This window comes from Phascolarctos cinereus, unplaced genomic scaffold (genome assembly GCF_003287225.1).
Source record: "Phascolarctos cinereus isolate Bilbo 61053 unplaced genomic scaffold, phaCin_HiC Scaffold_4;HRSCAF=312, whole genome shotgun sequence".
NCBI lineage: Eukaryota > Metazoa > Chordata > Mammalia > Diprotodontia > Phascolarctidae > Phascolarctos > Phascolarctos cinereus.
Window position 1 is genome coordinate 670384637 of NW_027555847.1, and position 19169 is coordinate 670403805.

At 43.1% G+C, this 19169-nt stretch overlaps 2 protein-coding genes across 2 annotated transcripts in view; both read left to right on the forward strand.

Moving 5' to 3' along the window:
- The first annotated feature begins 6876 nt into the window (after positions 1-6876).
- Positions 6877-14169, forward strand: FAM32A (family with sequence similarity 32 member A). The gene is made up of 4 exons (XM_020969225.2): positions 6877-7014; positions 7168-7306; positions 9227-9280; positions 9935-14169. Exons 1-4 carry the CDS (start codon positions 6941-6943, stop codon positions 10001-10003), a joined length of 336 nt encoding a protein of 111 aa, XP_020824884.1. The 5' UTR covers positions 6877-6940; the 3' UTR covers positions 10004-14169.
- A 4788-nt stretch (positions 14170-18957) lies between these two features.
- The window catches only part of AP1M1 (adaptor related protein complex 1 subunit mu 1), a 28824-nt gene continuing 28612 nt past the window's right edge, over positions 18958-19169 (forward strand). Inside the window, exon 1 of the mRNA XM_020969304.1 lies at positions 18958-19148. Coding sequence (XP_020824963.1) covers positions 19107-19148 — 42 coding nt within the window. The 5' untranslated portion in view covers positions 18958-19106. The remainder of the gene's footprint in view (positions 19149-19169) is intronic.

The following is a 19169-nucleotide window of genomic DNA, read 5'->3' on the forward strand; positions in this document are numbered from 1 at the left end:
GCTTCCGTTTTATCTATAAAACAAAGGGGCTGAACTAGATGATCTAGTGTCAAGATATTAGGAGACAATTGTATTCCAGATCTGAGGCCCAGAAAGCAGGCTGGGTCCTGAGCCTGGCATAACAACAATCCTTTGCACTCACCCTCTGGCAAAATCACATCATTACTGTATTGCTTTGATCAGCACCAGGCGTTGTCTGAGCTCAGACAAGTTGTGCTGTGAATCCAACTTATCTCACTGTTGCTGTTACCCCCTCATCATCAGGGCTGCAGCTCACTGCAAGGCCATTGGTGTAAGCGTCAAGGTTTAGCCGCACTAAAACAGGCCCCCCTACTAGGGGCAGGGCCCTGGCACATATGTCCTTGCTTGCAAGCCATTTTTCTCACTTTGAAATTAAACTTCTGTTTGCTTCCTGACTCTCCTGTCTCTAGCCTGCTCTGTTCGGCTCCGGCCATACACCGGTTAGAGGTTGGTTCTGCCCAGCTGACACTGGAAAGTCCATTCACCAACTACAATGACATGACAATGGTCCCACTATGTACTGGGCAGCCAGGTGGTGAAGCGGATAGAGCGCCAGACTTGGAGTCAAGAAGACTCATCTTCCTGAGTTTAAATTTGACCTCAGACAAATACTAGCTGTGTGACCCTGGGCAAGTCACTTAGCCCTGTTTGCCTCAGTTTCCTCATCTGTAAGATGAGGTGGAGAAGGAAATGGCACACCACTCCAGTATCTTTGCCACAAAAATTCCAAATGGGTCACAAAGAGGTGGGTGCCACTGAAAACCACTAAACAACAGCATGTGCCACTGTGCTAAGCGCCGGGGATGTAAAAAGAGGCAAAGGCAATCCCTACCTTCAAAGAGCTCACAATCTGACTGAGGAGATAACATGCAAAGAAATATATACAAAGCAATTAAAGGAAGGAAATATTTAACAGAGGGAAGGCACTAAAATCAAGAGGGGTTTAAAATCAAGAGGGGTTTGAAAAGGCTTCCTGAAAACTCCCTTCCGGGCTCCAGCTGGAGTCCTCAGCTGAAGTGTTTCTTAGCTTAGCTCAGAGCTCAGAGGAGTGGGCTCTGCTCTCTTTTATATCTTAGAGCCTTTCAGCCCATTTTACTCCCTTAGCTCTCCCAAAGGTAGGACCCTCATATATCCAATCATTGGCTTAGGCAAGACTACTTTCACTTAATCCTTTCCATATATAATAGCTCTAGAGCTGGAAGGACCCTCAGAAGTCACCTGGTCCACTCCCCTCGTTTTCCAGATAAAGAAACCAAGGCCCAGGGAGGTGAAGTGCCAGTCGGAGGATTTGAACCTGGGCTGCCTGACTCCAGAGACAGTACTCTTTCCACTAGACCATGCATAAGAAGAAAGGAAGCAGTCAGTTGCCAGAGCCTCCACTTTCAGAAGACAAGCAGCCCTACAAACCTATAATACACAATTATATGTAATAAAGGCATAATTGACAATGCCAGGAAAACAATACAAGTCTGAAAGGGCAGGTCATTACTGATGGGAGGAAGCCTTCTGGAGGAGGGGGTGTCTGAATTTAGTTCAACAGACAAACATTCCAGGCATAAGAAGCCTAATGGGGGAAAAGTACAGGGCGTAGCCAGTTTGGCTATAACATAAGGTTAATAAATATTAGTCATGGTGCAATGAACAAGCATCTATTTATTAAGCCTACACTATGTGCCAGGCACTGGGCTAGGTGCTAGGAATCTCCTCGCCTTGAAAGAGCTTATAATTATCATGACAGAAAGAGATCTGAGTTTGAATCTCAGTTCTGCCATTTACTAGCGATTTTTTTTTGAGGCAATCTGGGTTAAATGATAAGCTAGTAAGTGTCTGAGGCCAGATTTGAATTCAGGTCCTCCTGACTCCAAGGCCGGTGCTTGCTCTATCTACTGTGCCACCAAGACGCCCCTCTAGTGATTTAATTTTAAGCAAGTCACTTAATTTCATTTCCTTCATCTGTAAAAGGAGGTGGTTGTACTAGATTCCCCAGTAGGGGTCCTTTGCCACTCTAGGCTTATGATCTATAGAAGGAAAGCAGCTGAAGTTTTCTTTCCTAATCCAAAGGTCTTTTCCAGTCCTAAATCTGCTATCCTAGCTGCATTTCGTGGATCCTAGCTTGGGTTCAAATGGACTGAGTCCAATCCAGAAGGGTTGACCCCAAAAGGGTCTATTTTCTTTGACTTGTTGCCCTCACTCAGAGTTAACTCAAGAAATCTCCAAATATGCTTATTATCTCGGTTTCCACAAATGTGAATGACAAAAGTCACCAGCTTTATTACAAGCACTCAAGGTAACAAATGCATATCTGGTAGAAGACCGTTTATTTCACTATGCAGAAAATATAAAAGATTCAAAGCATTCATTGGAGTCCCATAAATTGATGCAGAAAATATAAAGCACTCATAAGAGCCAATAAACTTTTCTCAGAAGAGAACTAAACTTGGAATTGCCAGTGGGGAAAGATCCCAACAGTGAACTCCTCCAACAGGTTTCAACACAGGTCCTCTCAGATTGTGTCACTGTTTTGGACTTCCTTCAGGAAGAAAATATATGTCCTCCTTTCCCAGCACACCTGCACTGTTCAAATAATTCACAATTATAGTGGGTGGCAAGGTCCCAACTTATTATACTCCCACAAAACAGCTTTAGTTCATTTGAAGCTGTTGGGATTGCATGGGAAATCCCTGTGTTTCTCCAAGAGATATACTGCTCTAAGCAGATTTCAGAAACACCTGGATAAGACTTGTATGGATTGATGCTGAGTGAAGCAAGTAGAACCAGGAGAACGTTGTACACAGTAGCACCCAAGGAGTAAACACTTCGCCCCTTATCATACCACCTTGTGAGAACTAAAACTTTACAGGTCCCTACAAGTATCTCTGAAAACAGCTGTACAAACCCCTGAAGCTTGGGACAGTACACTCTCCACATTGGAAGCAGACTCTTACCTTAACAAAGAGTTTAAAACTCAAGTAATTGGCTGGGATCATGAGTAAGCAGCGCAAAAAAGAGTCAGACTATATTATCTTACTTTGGTGAAAAAGAAGATCAAAATATACAACCAGAAGAAGACAACAAAATCAAAGCTCCTACATCCAAAGCCTCCAAGAAAAATATGAATCAGTCCCAGGCCTTGGAAGAGCTCAAAAGGGACTTTGAGAAGAAAGTAAGGGAAGTAGAGGAAAAACTGGGAAGAGAAATGAGAGTGATGCAAGAAAATCATGAAAAACAAGTCAACAGCTTGCTAAAGGAGACCCACAAAAATACTGAAGAAAATAACACCTTAAAAAACAGCCTAACCCAAATGGCAAAAGAGGTCCAAAAAGCCAATGAGGAGAAAAATGCCCTAAAAAGAAAAATTGGCCAAATGGAAAAGGAAGTCCAAAAGATTACTGAAGAAAATACTTCCTTAAAAATTAGGATAGAGCAATTGGAAGACAGTGACTTTATGAGAAATCAAGACACTGTAAAACAAATCCAAAAGAATGAAAAATTAGAAAACAATGTGAAATATCTCATTGGAAAAACAACTGACCTGGAAAATAGATCCAGGACAGAGAACTTAAAAATTATTGGACTATCTGAAAGCCATGATCAAAAAAAGAGCCTAGACATCATCTTTCAAGAAATTATCAAGGAAAACTGCCCTGATATAGTAGAACCAGAGGGCAAAATAGAAATTGAAAGAATCCACAGATCTCCTCCTGAAAGAGATCCCCAAAGGAAAACTCCTAGGAATATTGTAGCCAAATTCCAGAGTTCCCAGGTCAAGGAGAAAATATTACAGGCTACCAGAAGGAAACAATTCAAGTACTGTGGAAACACAATCAGGATAACACAAGATTTAGCAGCTTCTACATTAAAGGACTGCAGGGCATAGAATATAATATTCCGGAAGGCAAAGGAGATAGGATTACAACCAAGAATCACCTACCCAGCAAAACTGAGTACAATCCTTCAGGGGAAAAAATGGTCATTCAGTGAAATAGAGGACTTTCAAGCATTCTTGATGAAAAGACCAGAGCTGAATAGAAAATTTGACTTTCAAATACAGGACTCAAGTGGAACATGAAGAGGTAAACAGGAAAGAGAGACATATTAAGATTGAACTGTTTACACTCCTGCATGGAAAAATGATATTTGTAACTCATGAGAACTTTGTCAGTATTAGGGTAGTTGAAGGACAAAAATTGTTTGTATGTATGTAGATAGACAGATAGATAGATAGATAGATAGAGAGATAGATAGATAGATAGATAGATAGATAGATAGATAGATAGATAGATAGATAGATAGATAGATAGATAGAGGGCACAGGGTGAGTTGAAGATTAAGGGGTCATATCTGGAGAATAAGATTAAGGGATGATCATGAGATGATGATACTCGGAGAAGAAAGGGAGAGGTAGAATGGGGTAAATTATCTCACAAAAAAACAGAAAAGAAAAGTCTCTACAGTGGAGGGGAAACAGGGGAAGGTGAGAGGGAATGAGGAATCTTATTCTCATAGGATTTGGCTTAAGGAGAGAATAACACACACATTCAATTGGATATGGAAATCTGTCTTACCCTACAGGAAAATAGGAGCAGGAGGGTGATAGAGAGGAGGGCAGATTGGGAAAGAGGGTAATCAGAAGCAAATACTTCTGAGGAGGGACAGGGTCAAAAGAAAGAATAGAATAAATGGGAGGGCAGGATAGGATTAAGGGAAATAGAGTTAATTTTTCACAACATGTCTACTAAGGAAGTGTTTTGCATAACTGCACATGTACAAAGTATATTGAGTTGCTTGCCTTTTCAATGAGGGTGGGTGGGGAGGGAGGAAGGGAGAAAATGTGGAACTCAAAGTTTTAAAAACACATGTTTTTTAAAAAAATGTTTTCACATGCAACTGGGAAATAAGAAATACAGGAAATGGGGTACAGAAGTCTATCCTGCTCTACAGGAAAATAGAAGGGAAAGGGATAAGAGAAGGGAGGGGGGAGAGATAGAAGAGAAGGCAGACCAGGGGAAGGGGTATTCAGAATGAATGCTATTTTGTGGTAGGGGGAGGGGTGAGAAATTTGGAACTCAAAAACTTGTGGAAGTGAATATTGAAAACTAAAAATAAATAAATTTATATTTAAAAAATTTTTTAAAAAAAGAAAAAAAAGAAAACTAAAAATAAATTGATTAAAAAAAGAGAGAGAGAGATGCATTGCTCAGGAATTCCCCCTTCTCTCTAGAAGGCCAAATCTGTTCACTCTCAAGCTTGGGCTAACTCTGGAAGCAACCCAAGACCCAAGAAATCTTTCCTAGTTGGCTCAATTCCAGGATTATAATGCCTGGAAAAATTTAGATTCCTTTGTTTTCATCTGCAACTGGGAAATAAGATATACAGGTAATGGGGTATAGAAATCCATCCTGCCCTATAGGAAAACAGAAAGAGAAAGGGATAAGAGAAGGAGGGTGGGAGATAGAAGGGAGACAGATTAGCGGAAGGGGTATTTGGAATGCAGGTTATCTCGGGGTGGGGGAAGGGATGAGATGGGGAGAAAATTTGGAACTCAAAATCTTGTGGAAGTGAATGTTGAAAACTAAAAATAAATTAATATAAATGCTAAAAAAAAAGAATAAAGGACGAACAACAACAAAATTTAGATTCCCTTCTCTTCTACAAGACAACCTCTATAAGACTATAAACTGCAGAACAGTAGTAGATGTGCATTGTTAGAGACCTGGGGAGCTTCCTACAGAGATGAAATGGCATTCAGTAAGCATTTATGAAGCATCTACTACATGCACGGCGCTACAGGAGGAGCTGGGGATATAACAGCAAATAAAAAAAAGTGAGACATGGAGGACAGTTGACACAGAGGCAAAGAGGGACGAAATACTGAGTTCAACAAGTGGGTCAGTATGGATGGAACATGAGTGACCAGATGGAGCTGATGGAGACATGGCCTCCATTTTTCCAGTGAAATATGGGGTGAGGTTCTCTGCTAGGAGGGAGGAGGGGAATGAGAGGATTTAGACACGGATAAGCCTGGATGCATCCAAGATCCGTGGCATAAACTTCCTCCCCTTGGGAAACCTGGCTTCAGACAACAGCTCAGCTCACATGTCACGGCCTATGGGAAGCCTTCCCTGATAGCCACCGCCTCCTCACCTTCGAATTGTTGATTTCTCTCCAAATAAACCTGTCTTTACATGTCTAGGGGACAGCCCTATTCTCCAGGAAATGGTATATATTTGTTTCTGTCTTCCCAGCGCTTAGCACAGAGCCTGCCACACAGTAATAATACTAGCTAGCATTTGCTGAGAACCTACTACGTGCCAGGCACTGTGCTAAGCGCTTTGGAGCCCCACAACCACCCTGAGAAGTACATGATGTTATTATCTCCATTTTAAAGAGGAAGAAACTGAGGCAATCACAGGTTAAGTGACTTGCCCAAGGTCACACGGCTAGTAAATATCTGAGGACACTACAAATGCTCCTTGAAATCAAGAGAATGGGAACGATCATTTTACGGATAGAGGGGAGACTGAGCGTCTGAGGGGACCGTGCCTAATGTTACACATCCAATGGTCGGGGCGGACCAACAACCCAAACAGCTTCGTCTTCCACAAAGCTTTTCCGTCTCTCCAAAGGGAATACAAGTCCGCTCCCCCGCCCTCTAGCCGCAGGCACCTCGCGCAGGCGCACGGCCTATTTTCCGTCCTCCACTGGAGCCACTCAATCCCTTCAGCAGTTACGCAGCGCAGGCCCACTATCTAACTTCCCGACGTGCTCCGCGGCGCTCTGGCCCGCCTCTCCTTAGCCCCGGCGTCCGTAGGCATAAAAGGACCCCACCCTAGGCGCGATTCGCGTCCTTCCCGTCGTGCCCCGCGTGGACCCTAAACAGGAAGTGAGGTAGGAGCAGCGCTGGGCGGAAGCTGCCGGTATGGCGGAGTACGAGCAGGTACAGAGGAGCGCTCTGAAGCTTAAAGGGGTATCGGAACTGGGCGTAACGAAGCGGTAAGTGCGACGGCGGCGTCGGGGCCGCAGGGGATACGGGGGCGGTGGGGCGGGAGGCAGGGTCCGAGGCCTAAAGCTAGCCCTTACCTGGTGCCGAGTGAGGCCTCGTCTGTCCGTCCGTCCAACCATCCGTCCGTCCGTCTGCTCTCCCAGGAAGAAGAGGAAGGACAAGGACAAGAGCAAGGTTCTGGAGCAGATCGTGACGAGCAAGAAGAACGAGGAGGAGAAGCGGAGGGGGCTGGACAAGCGGACGCCGGCGCAGATCGCCTACGAGAAGATGCAGGAGAAGAGGGTGAGCGATGGAGGCATTTTATCTTATACAGTGTTCTGGCAAGGGCGCCATGGGCTTCCCCCAGACTGCCCACGGGCCTTGACACAAACAAGGTTGAGAACCTTGGACAGCAGCTAAAACGGAGGGAGGGCGGGGATCGCCTTTCTGCCTGAGTCTCTCACTACATTTGGGGTCTTTGTTCGGTTCTGAGTGCCACTGTTTATGAAACACATTGGTAAGCCAGAGGAGAGTGACCAGGAACCTGAAGGGACTGGAGATCATGGAGAAACGTTGAAGGAACCCAGGGTGTTTTTAACCTAGAGAACAGAATACGGGGGGGGGGGAAGGGGGGGCATGGGGAAGAAGAGAAAGTGTTGCATTTCTAGCTGCATTTAGGTATCTGTCATGTGGAAAAGAAATTTTATATGTTCTGCCTGCCTTAGGCAGAAATACAAGCAGGAGAGGTCGATGGGGGCATTGAGTGACTGAGAGGCAGAGTTAGGCGTAATTTGTAGGAAAATACTTGGTTCAGATTGCGTCTCTGACATGAGCTGTGAACTGTTCTCTTATCTGTAAAATGTAAAAAAAATCTGTAAAAAGACTATATAACTATGTACTCACAACTATAATAAAAATTAACCCTCTCTCATTTTCCTCAGTTATAACATGAGAAGGTTCAACCAGATGGTCTCTAATCCTTCACAGAACATTTATTTTAAAAAAAACACCTACTGTGTGCAGAGCCCTATATTCTCTGCTGGGGAAATAGAAAGTTTACATGAGACAAGAGCCCATGCCCAGAAGGGTCTGATTGGTTTTTTTTTACCTTGATGTCGTAGATGAAGAAGATATAGAGATTGATCGCCTTCCATAAGGCATGGAAGCTTTCAACATGTAAGGTTCCAGATACAAAAGGTTCTAGGAAGAGGTAGGAGACTAGGACATGTAGAAAGGACTATGCAGAGCAGAGGCAGCCTAGAGGCAAGGTTTTTTGGACTACCACAGTAGGCCATATGGAACCATAAAAATATCAAAGCAGAGAACATCAAGTATTTAATGGTGCGCTAAGGTTTGCAAAGCTCTTTAGCTATAGTATATTATTTGATCCTCACAACAACCCTGCAAAGTAGGTCCAGTTATTAACCCCCTTTTATAGATAAGGAAATTGAGGCTGAGAGAGTTGTAGTGATTTACCTAGAATCACAACAGCTGATAACTGTCTGAGGCAGAAATTAAGGTCCAAACTTTTCTGACTCCCAAGTCCAGTGCTTTTTCCACTGTGCCACCTAATACACACAAAAATCTTTGTATGAGAAAGACTTATCTAGCCATGTTCGAAGGACATATTTTGGAGGCCAAAGCTGTAGTCATGGGGCGGGGGAGGAATGGATACACACTATACTGCGTAACTAATTCCATGAGCAGCTTTAGACAGGTCACCTCCTCTGGGCTTCAGTTACCTCATCTGGAATTAAGTGGGTGCAGCTAGATGATCTGTGAGGTATTTTCTACACGTGATGTTCTTTAAGAAGAGAGAGGATGTGGAACAGTTTGTTTACAACAATGGGAGTTTCTCAGAATGTGGAGAGTGGTGGAATAGGTAGGGGTGAAGTTGAGAGGCATAGGAAGGGAAGTGTCATTGTGCTTTATAATTTTATCCCCTGCCCAATATTGTTCAGAAACAACTTGTTTAATATATTATAACTACAGTGTTTAAAAATCCTTCAAACCCCTACTGTAACATTTTTCTGGCAATTGTCAGCAATGCATTAAATTATCTAACTATGGCACTAGCTGCCCTCTATAACATTTCAAGAAACCACTCAAAATGTTACAGAGGGCAGTTAGTTCCATGAGAGTTATACCTCCCTGCTCTTAGTGGGCCCAGTTGGTGGTTAGGATGTGTGAATTTATAACCTTTCTTTTTTTTTTCCCTTTAAGCAAATGGAAAGAATCTTAAAGAAGGCATCCAAAACTCATAAGCAAAGGGTGGAGGTAAGAATTACCAAGCAATAAAATACTATGGCTGAACCAGTAGCTTTTAGCAAGCATTCTGAGTCCTATATGTTGTATTGTATCACCTTCAGTGGTGAGTAGGGCAAGAAATAGTGGTAGAAGGCAGGAGAATTTGAGTAGAGGCATTTTTGATTTTCTTGTAGCTTGATTAGGTGAGAATTCTTGCAAACCAGCACACCAGATATGTAAATATGAGGGAGATAGTGGATGGGGAAAAGGATTTCCAGGGAGGTATAATTGATAATAGGAGCTCACCTTTATAAAATGCTTTGGGGTTTATTTACAAAAACACTTTAGCCACAATAGCCAGGTGTGGCAGATATTGCAAGTATTTATTTCTGTTTCACTGAGTAGAAGAGAGACTTACTCAGGGTGACACAGTAAGGCCCAGATTTAGGATTTGAACCTGTTTTCTGACTCCAAAGCCCACGTTCTTTCCATTTTGCCACTGCCCCTTTGTGGATTTGTATTAGCAAAAGGGAAGAGCTTCCAGCTTACGTTACAATGGGGATCGGAGGGCAGAATGTATTAATTGGAAGAGAGGACGCTTTGGGAAGTAGCAGCCAAGATAGGAAATTTGTATAATTTTTCTGGTCTTGTGCTGAAGCACTTTCTTTTCTTCCTCCCCTCTAGGACTTCAACAGACATTTAGACACTCTTACTGAACATTATGATATCCCCAAAGTCAGCTGGACAAAATAGACTCCTACAACATTCAGTGTTGTGGCCCCGAGGAAGAGGACTCATTTGTGTTTGTTCTGGATGACTGTGTAACTGTGGCCTGTTCTGTAAATGCTTCCCCCCCTTTTTCTTTTTTTGATGTTTCCTGCTAAGACTATTTTTAAAGGCTCTGTGATCAAGTTAGTAACTTGTCACATTTTATTAAAGTGGGACTCATGGTTATTTAAGTGTCTTTGTGACACATAACATTTCTAATCTTTTAGGTTAAAAAAATGCAATTATTTATACAAAGTCATTGAAACTTACTAATACGAGTGTCCAACCAGGGAAGTGTGATAATTTGGCCTCTGAGCTAACAGTTTCTTTTATTAACTGTCTATTGAAAAAAAACCTTGCTACGCCAGTACCAACAGACTCTAAGGTGCTAATTATAGCCAGTTATCATTTCCTTACTCTCCTACTTGAAAATAATAAAGCTGTTTCAGTGTTTGGAGGATAATTTCATGACAGAGGATTTCCCTCCACCTAGTCTTTGCTATGGTGATCGCTTGGTGACTAACCTAGTGATGAAGCTGCCTACTTATCGAAGCTGGGTGGACCTCAGATAAGTTCATAGGCAATCACTGGGGCTTGTATTCAAAGCCTTCCCAGTTTGGTAGAATCTGCCAGTTTGTGCTCTAGGGCCATAGTCTTTGGGAGCCCAGAGTTGCTTCCTTATCTTGATAAGGGATCAGGAAGGACATCAGAGAAGCAAGGCTGCTTTTGCTGTACTTTGCATGTTATCATCTACTACTTAATTTGTATCAACTTGGGCAAGTCATTTAACATCAGTTTCCTGACCTGTAAAATGAGAAAGTAGGACTCTGACATCTAAGATACTTTCCAGCTTGAAATCTATGCTCCCATGACTTGAAGGAGAATAGATGGGGGAGTATTTTAGGGCTGGGCTGCACACACTGCCAGAGAGAAGTTCTGGGTTGGCCTGCTGCTGCTTTCTTGTGTTGTTCCAAGATCTCAGGCTGGGGAAATATAAGCCTTCAGTGCTCCCTGAGTGGTCACATACAGTACAGTGTCTGATTGTTGCCCCCTGGGCTGACTGGACTCAGCCACTGTGAGCCATCTGGGAAGCTCTACAGGTTCAAAATGACAGCACTGTAGGCTCCCTTTTGGTCTAGGATTTCTGCTCTGGTTTTTCCTCTGCAGGCTTCAGAATGGGCTAAAGGCTGGAACTGAGATCTTGCTCTGCTCCTCGGATCTGAGCCATGCTGGAGCTGCTGCTTCTGAACTTGCTCCTTGACCCAACCCAAGACCAGCAACCACTCAGCCACTCCCTACTCTGGAAAACCACCCTGAACACAATTGCCCTTCTCATTCTGACTTGGATCTGTGACCTGGAAGCAGGAAGTGGGTGACAAAACTGCCAGTTGGTACCTGTTCCCGAAACTCTGTACCTGGTGCCCCCTGTGGATTCACAGCCCCTCCTTGGGTGCTAAAATCCCCACCCGGCCATACACTGTCCCCAGTGTCTCTCTTAGTCTGTCTTATTCACTGTGACTTTTGTATATTCCCATCAGGATTCAGTCTGGTGCATTTTCTGCATCTGTTTGGAGGAGTTTGGGACCTCACCATATTGATTCCTGCTACCCTGCCATCTTGGCCCTGCCTCCTTTTACACAACCATTTAACTTCACAACACACATGTACATGCACACTATGGTTCCCTTCCCCGCAAATGCCATAGTATCTCTTCCCCCACCTTCCCCGCCAAAAAAAAGGCAGTTAAGCCAAATTTTTTGATAGAGTGACTAAGAGAACCAGTCCACATTGGTTGTTAACCATTTCTTAACAAAGAACATGGACTTGTGTTTTAACTTGAGCTATCCAGAACAACCGTTGTCCATTATATTTGATCTGAGTTTTCTTGTCTTCTTTTGGTGATGTCTTCATTTACATTATTGCCTTCATGTATATTCCACATGCATCATTTAACACAGGTTTTTCCATGTTTCTCAAAATTCCTCATGTTCTTCATTCCTTATGGCACAATAAGGAAATGAGTAAGGAATGTAAATTACAGTCTTATACCACAATTTTGTTCAATCATTCCACACCCCAGAGATAACTCTATTTCCAACTTTTTGCTATTATTAAAAAGTGTTGCTGTAAATGCTTTTGTATGTATAGGAACAAATTTCTAGAAACTAGAAACCGCTACAGGTTCCCCCACCCCTGCTAGGGTCTCTTCTTACTGATTGGTGGGAGGAGGAGGGAGGGCAATCTTAGATCTAGAGGTGAAAGGGACTTTAGGGTTCATTTAATCCAACCCTCTTCTGAGGAAGCTGAAGTCCAGGGAGAGGTTATCTGACTTCCCAGTGACACAGGTGGTAAATGTTAAAGGTTTGAATTGAACCCAGGCTCTCTGACCAGAGTCAGAGTTCTTTCTACTATATCACAATGCCTTCCTACATTAAGTATATGCCCTGGATCAAAGGGTATGAATAGTTTGATTTCCCACCCACCATTCCAAATTCAAATTCATTCTCTCTCTCTCTTCCTCTCCCTCTCTCCCTCCCTCTCCCCCTCCTTACCCCCCCATTATGCATATGAAGTCATGCAAAACATTTCCACGTTAACCACGTGGGAAGAAAAAAATATGCTTCAGTCTGCACTCAGAATCCATCAGTTCTCTATAGGTAGATAGCATTTTTCATCATGAATCTTTGGGAGCTGTCATCGATCGTTGTATTTATGAGTTAGGTTTCACAGTTGATCATCATTATAGTGTTGCTGTTACTCTGTACAATGATCTAGTTCTGTTTACTTCACTCTATGTTAATTCACATAGGTCTTCCTGGGTTTTTCTGAAATCATCCCCCTCATCATCTCAGCATAATAGTATTCCATCTCAATCATATACTGTACCATAACTTGTTCAGCCATTCCCCATCTGATGGCTGTCTGGCAGTTTCCAGTTCTTTGCCACCACAAAAAGCTGCTATGAGTGCTTTGTATATACACATCATTTTTCTTTGATCTCTCGGATATGGACCTAGTAGTGATATTGCTAGATCAAAGGGTATGCACAGTTTGATTAGCCCATTGAGCATAGTTCCAAATTGTTCTTCAGAATGCTTGGACCGGGGGCAGCTAGGTGGTGCAGTGGATAGACCACTAGCACTAAAGTCAGGAGGACTTGAGATCAAATCTGGTCTTAGACAAAATAGTTGACACTTACTAGCTGTCTGACCCTGGGCAAGTCACTTAAACCCAATTGCCAAAAAAAAAAAAGAATGCTTGGACCAGTTCACAGCTCTACCGATGGAGCATTCATGTCCCTATTTTTCCTTATCTAACCCAGCACTTGTCATTTTCCTTTTCTGTTAGCCAATCTAGTGGGTATGAGGTGGTGTGCCTCAGAGTTGTTTTAATTCGTATTTCTGTAATAGTGATTTAGGACATTTTTCTCTTCCGTTTTTTTTAAATTTGTGGAATAAAACAAGCACGTAACAAAGTTATATAAATTTCTTTTTTCCTTTTTTTTCTTCACTCCCCTAGAAATAGCTATCATAAAACACACACAAAATTATTCAGTGTATCTATTTAGCAGTTCTTTGGATGCAAATAGCATCTTTCTTCATATGTCTTTCTGGTTTGTTTGGGTATTTATAATAATCAAAATAACCGGTGGCACAGTGGATAGAGCACTGGCCCCGGAGTCAGGAGGACCTGAGTTCAAATCCAGCCTCAGACCAAACACTTGACACTAGCTGTGTGACCCTAAGCAAGTCACTTAAGCCAACTGTCTAATTTAAAAAAATAAAATAACTTATTTGCTCAGTCATTCTTAAAACAACATTGCTGTTAACTGTATACGATGTTCTCTTGGTTCTGCTTATGCTGTTGTTCATTATTTCGTGCAAATCTTTCCATGTTTTTGTAAGATCATTGGAACATTTTCATATGACTATTGAGAACTTTGATTTCTTCTGAAAACTGCCTGTTAATATCCTTTGGCCATTTGGCAATTGGGGAATGGCTTTTATTTTTGTAAATTTGGCTGAGTTCCCTATATACCTGAGAAATAAGACCTTTATCTCAAAAAATTTTCCCCAGTTTCCTGCTTTCCTTTTAACTCTGGCTGTATTTGTTTTTAATTTAATGTAACTAAAATTATCCATTTTACCTCACGTGAGCCTCTCTGTCTCTTGTTTGGTCACGAACTCTCACTCTCCATAGAACTGACAAGTAATTTGCTCTCCTAATTTGCTTATGATGTCACCCTTTATGTCTAAACCATGTACACATTTGGAGTTTTATCTTGGTATTCAGTGTGAGATGTTGTTCTATGCCTTGTTTCTGCCAGACAGCTTTCCAGATTTTCCCAGCATTTTTTGTCAAACAGTGAGTTCTTGCTCCAATAGCTGGGATCTTTGGGTTTATCAGACACTAGGTTACTGTGCTCATCAGTTTCACCTTTTTTTGCATCATTCAAAATTGTTGTCCACAAAAATTGAGTAAGTTTAATTTCATCAATACATTTAGTGAACAGCCCTTCCAACATTGACTGCTTCTGACCTCTTACCATCTTAGCCAATTTGGTGGGTGTGAGATAATACCTCAGACATTTTAATTTGCATATTTTTTCATTTTATTTCATTAGAAAGTGACTGAAAATGTTAATGTGGTTAATGATTTGCATTTCTCCTTTTGAAAATTATAGCCTTTAACCACATGTCTTTTGGATTATATATTTGAGTTAGTTCCATGTACATTTTGTACTTTTTTTTTTCCACGTACATTTTTGATGTCAGGTTTTTATCAGAAGTCTCTGATACAAAGATGTTTTCCCCCAATCCATAATCTCTTAGGTTAAGTGGCATTGATTTGGTGGGGTAAAAGCTTTATAATTTGACACAATCAAAACTGTCTTTTGTAATCTCTATCCCTTAAGAAGCAGCAGGAGAGCAGAAAAAAGTATGGATCTAGCTTCAAAGTCCGGTTTTACTACTTTACTGTGTGGCCTTGGACAAATCACTCTACCACTTTGGTTCTCAAGTGACCTCATCTGAAAAATAGAGGCTGTCTTAGACGACTCCTATCAGGGACTAAATTTTACGAGGTTGACCCGTGTGGTTATGAATTCTCTCCCTAACCTGTTGAAAAGGTAGGTTGAAAGATACAGCCTTATAGTCACCTCTAATTTTCTTATATGATCTTTTATATTTAAAACATTTACCCATTTAAAGAAATTTATAGCATAAGTGAGGGGTTTGGTGTATTACTCCACTGCCTACGTTCTACAGCCCAGCCCCATGCTGTTCTCCCACCCATTACAGCCCCTCCATCACCTCCCTGCGTTGGCACTGGCTATTTCCCATGCTGCACCAGTTCCCTTCAAAATTGTTGAAATTATACTTTCTAAATGAAGCCTTTACAAATTCTGAATCCTGCCCCTACCCTGCCCCAGCCCCAGATGCTAGGACCTTAATCTTAAAAAAAAAATTACATGATATTTATTTTGTGTATACATTTAACTAATAGTCCATATAGTTTCCCCCATAGAATGTAAGCTCCTTGAGGGCTGGGGCTGCTTCATGTTTTTCTCTATGTCTCTGGCATCTAGCTTAGTGCTTTTAATAAATGCTTGTTGGCTAACTGTAGTCAAGGAATAGTTGATTTTCCTGGTTCTGCTTGCTTCACTGCACTACTTCATACAGGTATTTCCATGTTTCTCTGAATTACGCATCATTTCTTACAATACAGTAATATTCCATTAAATTCACAACCTACAATTTCTTTAGCCATTCAATCACAACACATTTGTTAAGTACCTACTATGCATTAGGCACAAGATAAAACAAGAATCCTTGCCCTCAGAAAGCTTCTAATTCTATTGGGGAGATAACATGTACATGCAGAAGTATGCAGGAAAAAATAAGTTCTGAGGGGAAGAGACTAGCAGCTGCAGGGATGAGGAAAGGCTTCATGCAGAAAATGACCCTTGAACTGAATTTTGAAGGAAATAAGGAATGAAGAAACCAAGGTGAGACTATGCAATCCCAGTGTGGAGGTAAACTAGTGAAAAAGAAATTTATGGCATAAGTGAGGGGCTTGGTGTATTACTCCACTGCCTACGTTCTACAGCCCAGCCAAACTGGCCACCATGCTGTTCTCCCACCCATTACAGCCCCTCCATCATCTTCCTGCATTGGCAGGGAAGGGGGAGAGGGAATGAACATTAAGTGCCTACTATGTACCAGGCACTTGCTAAGAGCTTTTATCAAATATTTGATTCTCACAACAACCCCGGGAGGTAGGTGTGATTATTACCCTTATTTTACAGTTGAGGAAACTGAGGCAGATTTCGTGTCTTGCCCAAGATCATATAGTTTGTAAGTTTCTGAAGCTGCATTTGAATTTTGGTCTTCCTGACTCTAATCCTCTATCCACCGTGCCAGCTGGCAGCCTCCTCAGGTATTCCTCAGGGGATGCCCATTTTTGTTTCTAATTCTCTGCTACCACAAAGAAGTTGTGCTGTGAGTAGTCTGGTATACTTGGGATCCAAGGTTGCTTCTGTTACTGATGGTGGCGGCCCTGGGCAAGAACCCTCTCAAGCCTGAGGATGCAAAACCTGGTAATATATCTGCTGCCTTGTGGCCTCAGGGCATGGGTTCCCTCCCTATCCTTCTCTGGTGAGGAATGAGGCAATATTTAAGATACCGATTACTGGTTATCTGAGACCAGAGAAGACTGACCTGGTGAAGGAACAAAAACAGACTGGGATAAAGGTAAGGGCCTTGTACAAAAGTGGTTGTTTATTTGAATTGAAATATGGATGACAGTTGCTGGTAAAAATGAAGGGAAGTTTACCCTGCTGTAGAGCAGGAGTCATGGATTTCTTGGCAGTCTGGTGAAGCCTATGGACCCCTTCTCAGTCATAATTTTATCCAAGTGTGGTTCCATAGGCCTGCCCTCCATGGTACTGGGGAGGCCAAGGCTGGGGGATTGCTTGAACTCAGGAGTTCTGAGCTTGCAGTGGGGCTAAAGTTTTTTTGTTTTTTGTTTTGATGAGGCAATTGGGGTTAAGTGACTTGCCCAGAGTCACACAGCTAGTGAGTGTTACGTGTCTGAGACCGAATTTGAACTCGGGTCCTCCTGACTCCAATGCTGGTGCTCTATCCACTGTGCCACCTAGCTGCCCTGGGGCTAAAGTTAATCAAGGTATCTGCACCATATTCAGTACCAACATGATAAGCCCCAGGGAGCAAGGAAGGAGAGGAGGATGAGGAAAGACAGCAAGCTGCCTGAAGAGAGGGTGACCTGGCCCAGGGCCAAGCTTCCCTGCTGGGCAAGCCTGGGCAAGACAGGAGACCCAGTTCCAACAATAAAATAAAAATGTTCTTAAATGCATACAATAAAACATGTGGGATTACAAAAGAAACATTGAAATCAAAATAATTTTTTTCTATCCAAGCTTACAGGCCCCCTGAAACTATCCATGGACCCCATATTAAGGATCCCTGCTGCAGGGAGGAAGAGGGAAGGGAATACGCATTTATTAATCAGCTGCTATGGCAAGATAGTGTGCTAAGTGATTTTACAAATAGTATCTCATTTGATCCTCACCACAACCCTATTACTATCCCCATTTTACAACTGAGTAAACTGAGGCAAGTAAAAGTTAAATGACTTGCCCAGGATCACACAGCTACTAAGTGTTTGAGGCTGGATTTGAATCCAGGTCTTCCTAACTCCAGGCCCAAATTTCTCCCTACTTCCCACCACTCCTCACACCCCCATCTGCTTCAAACTGTGGTGGTCTTAGCTAGTCACTTACAGCTTTTTGGGTAGCTCTAAAATTCTATGTTCTTTCAACAAATACTGTGTTGCACAGACTGTGCGCAGGTAATGCACAGACTGCTAGGTCTGGAGTCAGGAAGACCTGAGCTCAAATTCAGACACTTAATTGTATTAGCCTGGGCAAATCACTTAACCCCAGTTTGTCTGTTTCCTCATCTGTAAAATGGGAATAATAATAGAGCTTTACCTCTCAGGACTGTTGTGAGGATCAAATGAGGTAATAATTGTAAAGTGCTTCGCACAGAGCCTGGCAAGTAAGTGCTATATAAATTTTAGCTATTATTCTTCCTTTCTATATGCAGAGTAGCACTGCTCCTAGGTGATGGAGAAAATACAAAGTTTAGATAAAAACAGTTCCCTGCCTTCATAGGGCTTAAAGCCTAGCAGGGAGATAAAAGCAATTCGGGTGACAATACTATGCAACCTTCTGAGAGAAGTCTCTTGGAAGGAGGGCTACGTGAGGTCTGAAGTGAAGGTGGTCAACCATGGGGATCAGGGAGAGCTTCCTGGAGTGGCATGTGAGTTCAGTAAAGGATGTAGAAAGGAATTCAAGTTAAGAGAGCTGTGGAATGTAGTGGATGGGATGCAGTACCTATCTCTGGACTCAGGAAGACCCTGCTTTCAAATCCCACCTTTGATACAGGCTCTGTGAACCTAGGCAAGTTTGAAGGCCTTCCCAGCTCTGACATTCCCTGCCCTAAGGGTTCGCCTGCCTCTGATGTAATCTGGTCTAAGGTCCTTCCCAGTTCTTACATTCTGTGCTCTAATGTCCCTTCAAGCTCTGACGTTCCCTGTTCTAAGGGCTTTCTCGGCTCTGACATTCTGGGCTCTAAGCCCTCCCCAGCTTCCGAGCGCTGACGTTCTAGCTCTAAGCTGCCATCCAGCTCCAACGTTGTGGATACTATGACTATCCGCTGGGCCTGGCAGCCTCGTCATTTCCTGAGGCTGCTTAAGCCACACGGCTCGGCTACCGCCAGAGCTCCGGCGTAATAAATGGCTTCTTCGGAGCTTAGTGCGCCTGCGCCCCGGCGGCGCGTACACGTGGTGCATGCCCATGTCTTCCCTCCCATGCGCGTGCGCCAGAGGCCGAAGGCCGTTCCCCAGGCCGGACGTAACGGTTCCAGGGCGGAAGTGGAAGTGAGGTGCCGTGGGTCGGGTGCGCCCGCCTGCTGTTCACGGTGCCGCCGCCTCTCTTGCTGCGCGCCTCGCCCTCGCTCTCGCCCTCGACCTCCCCGCTGCCGCCGCCGCCGCCGCCGCCGCCGCCATGTCGGCCAGCGCAGTGTATGTGCTAGACCTAAAGGGCAAGGTAGGGAAACCCGGCCGGCCA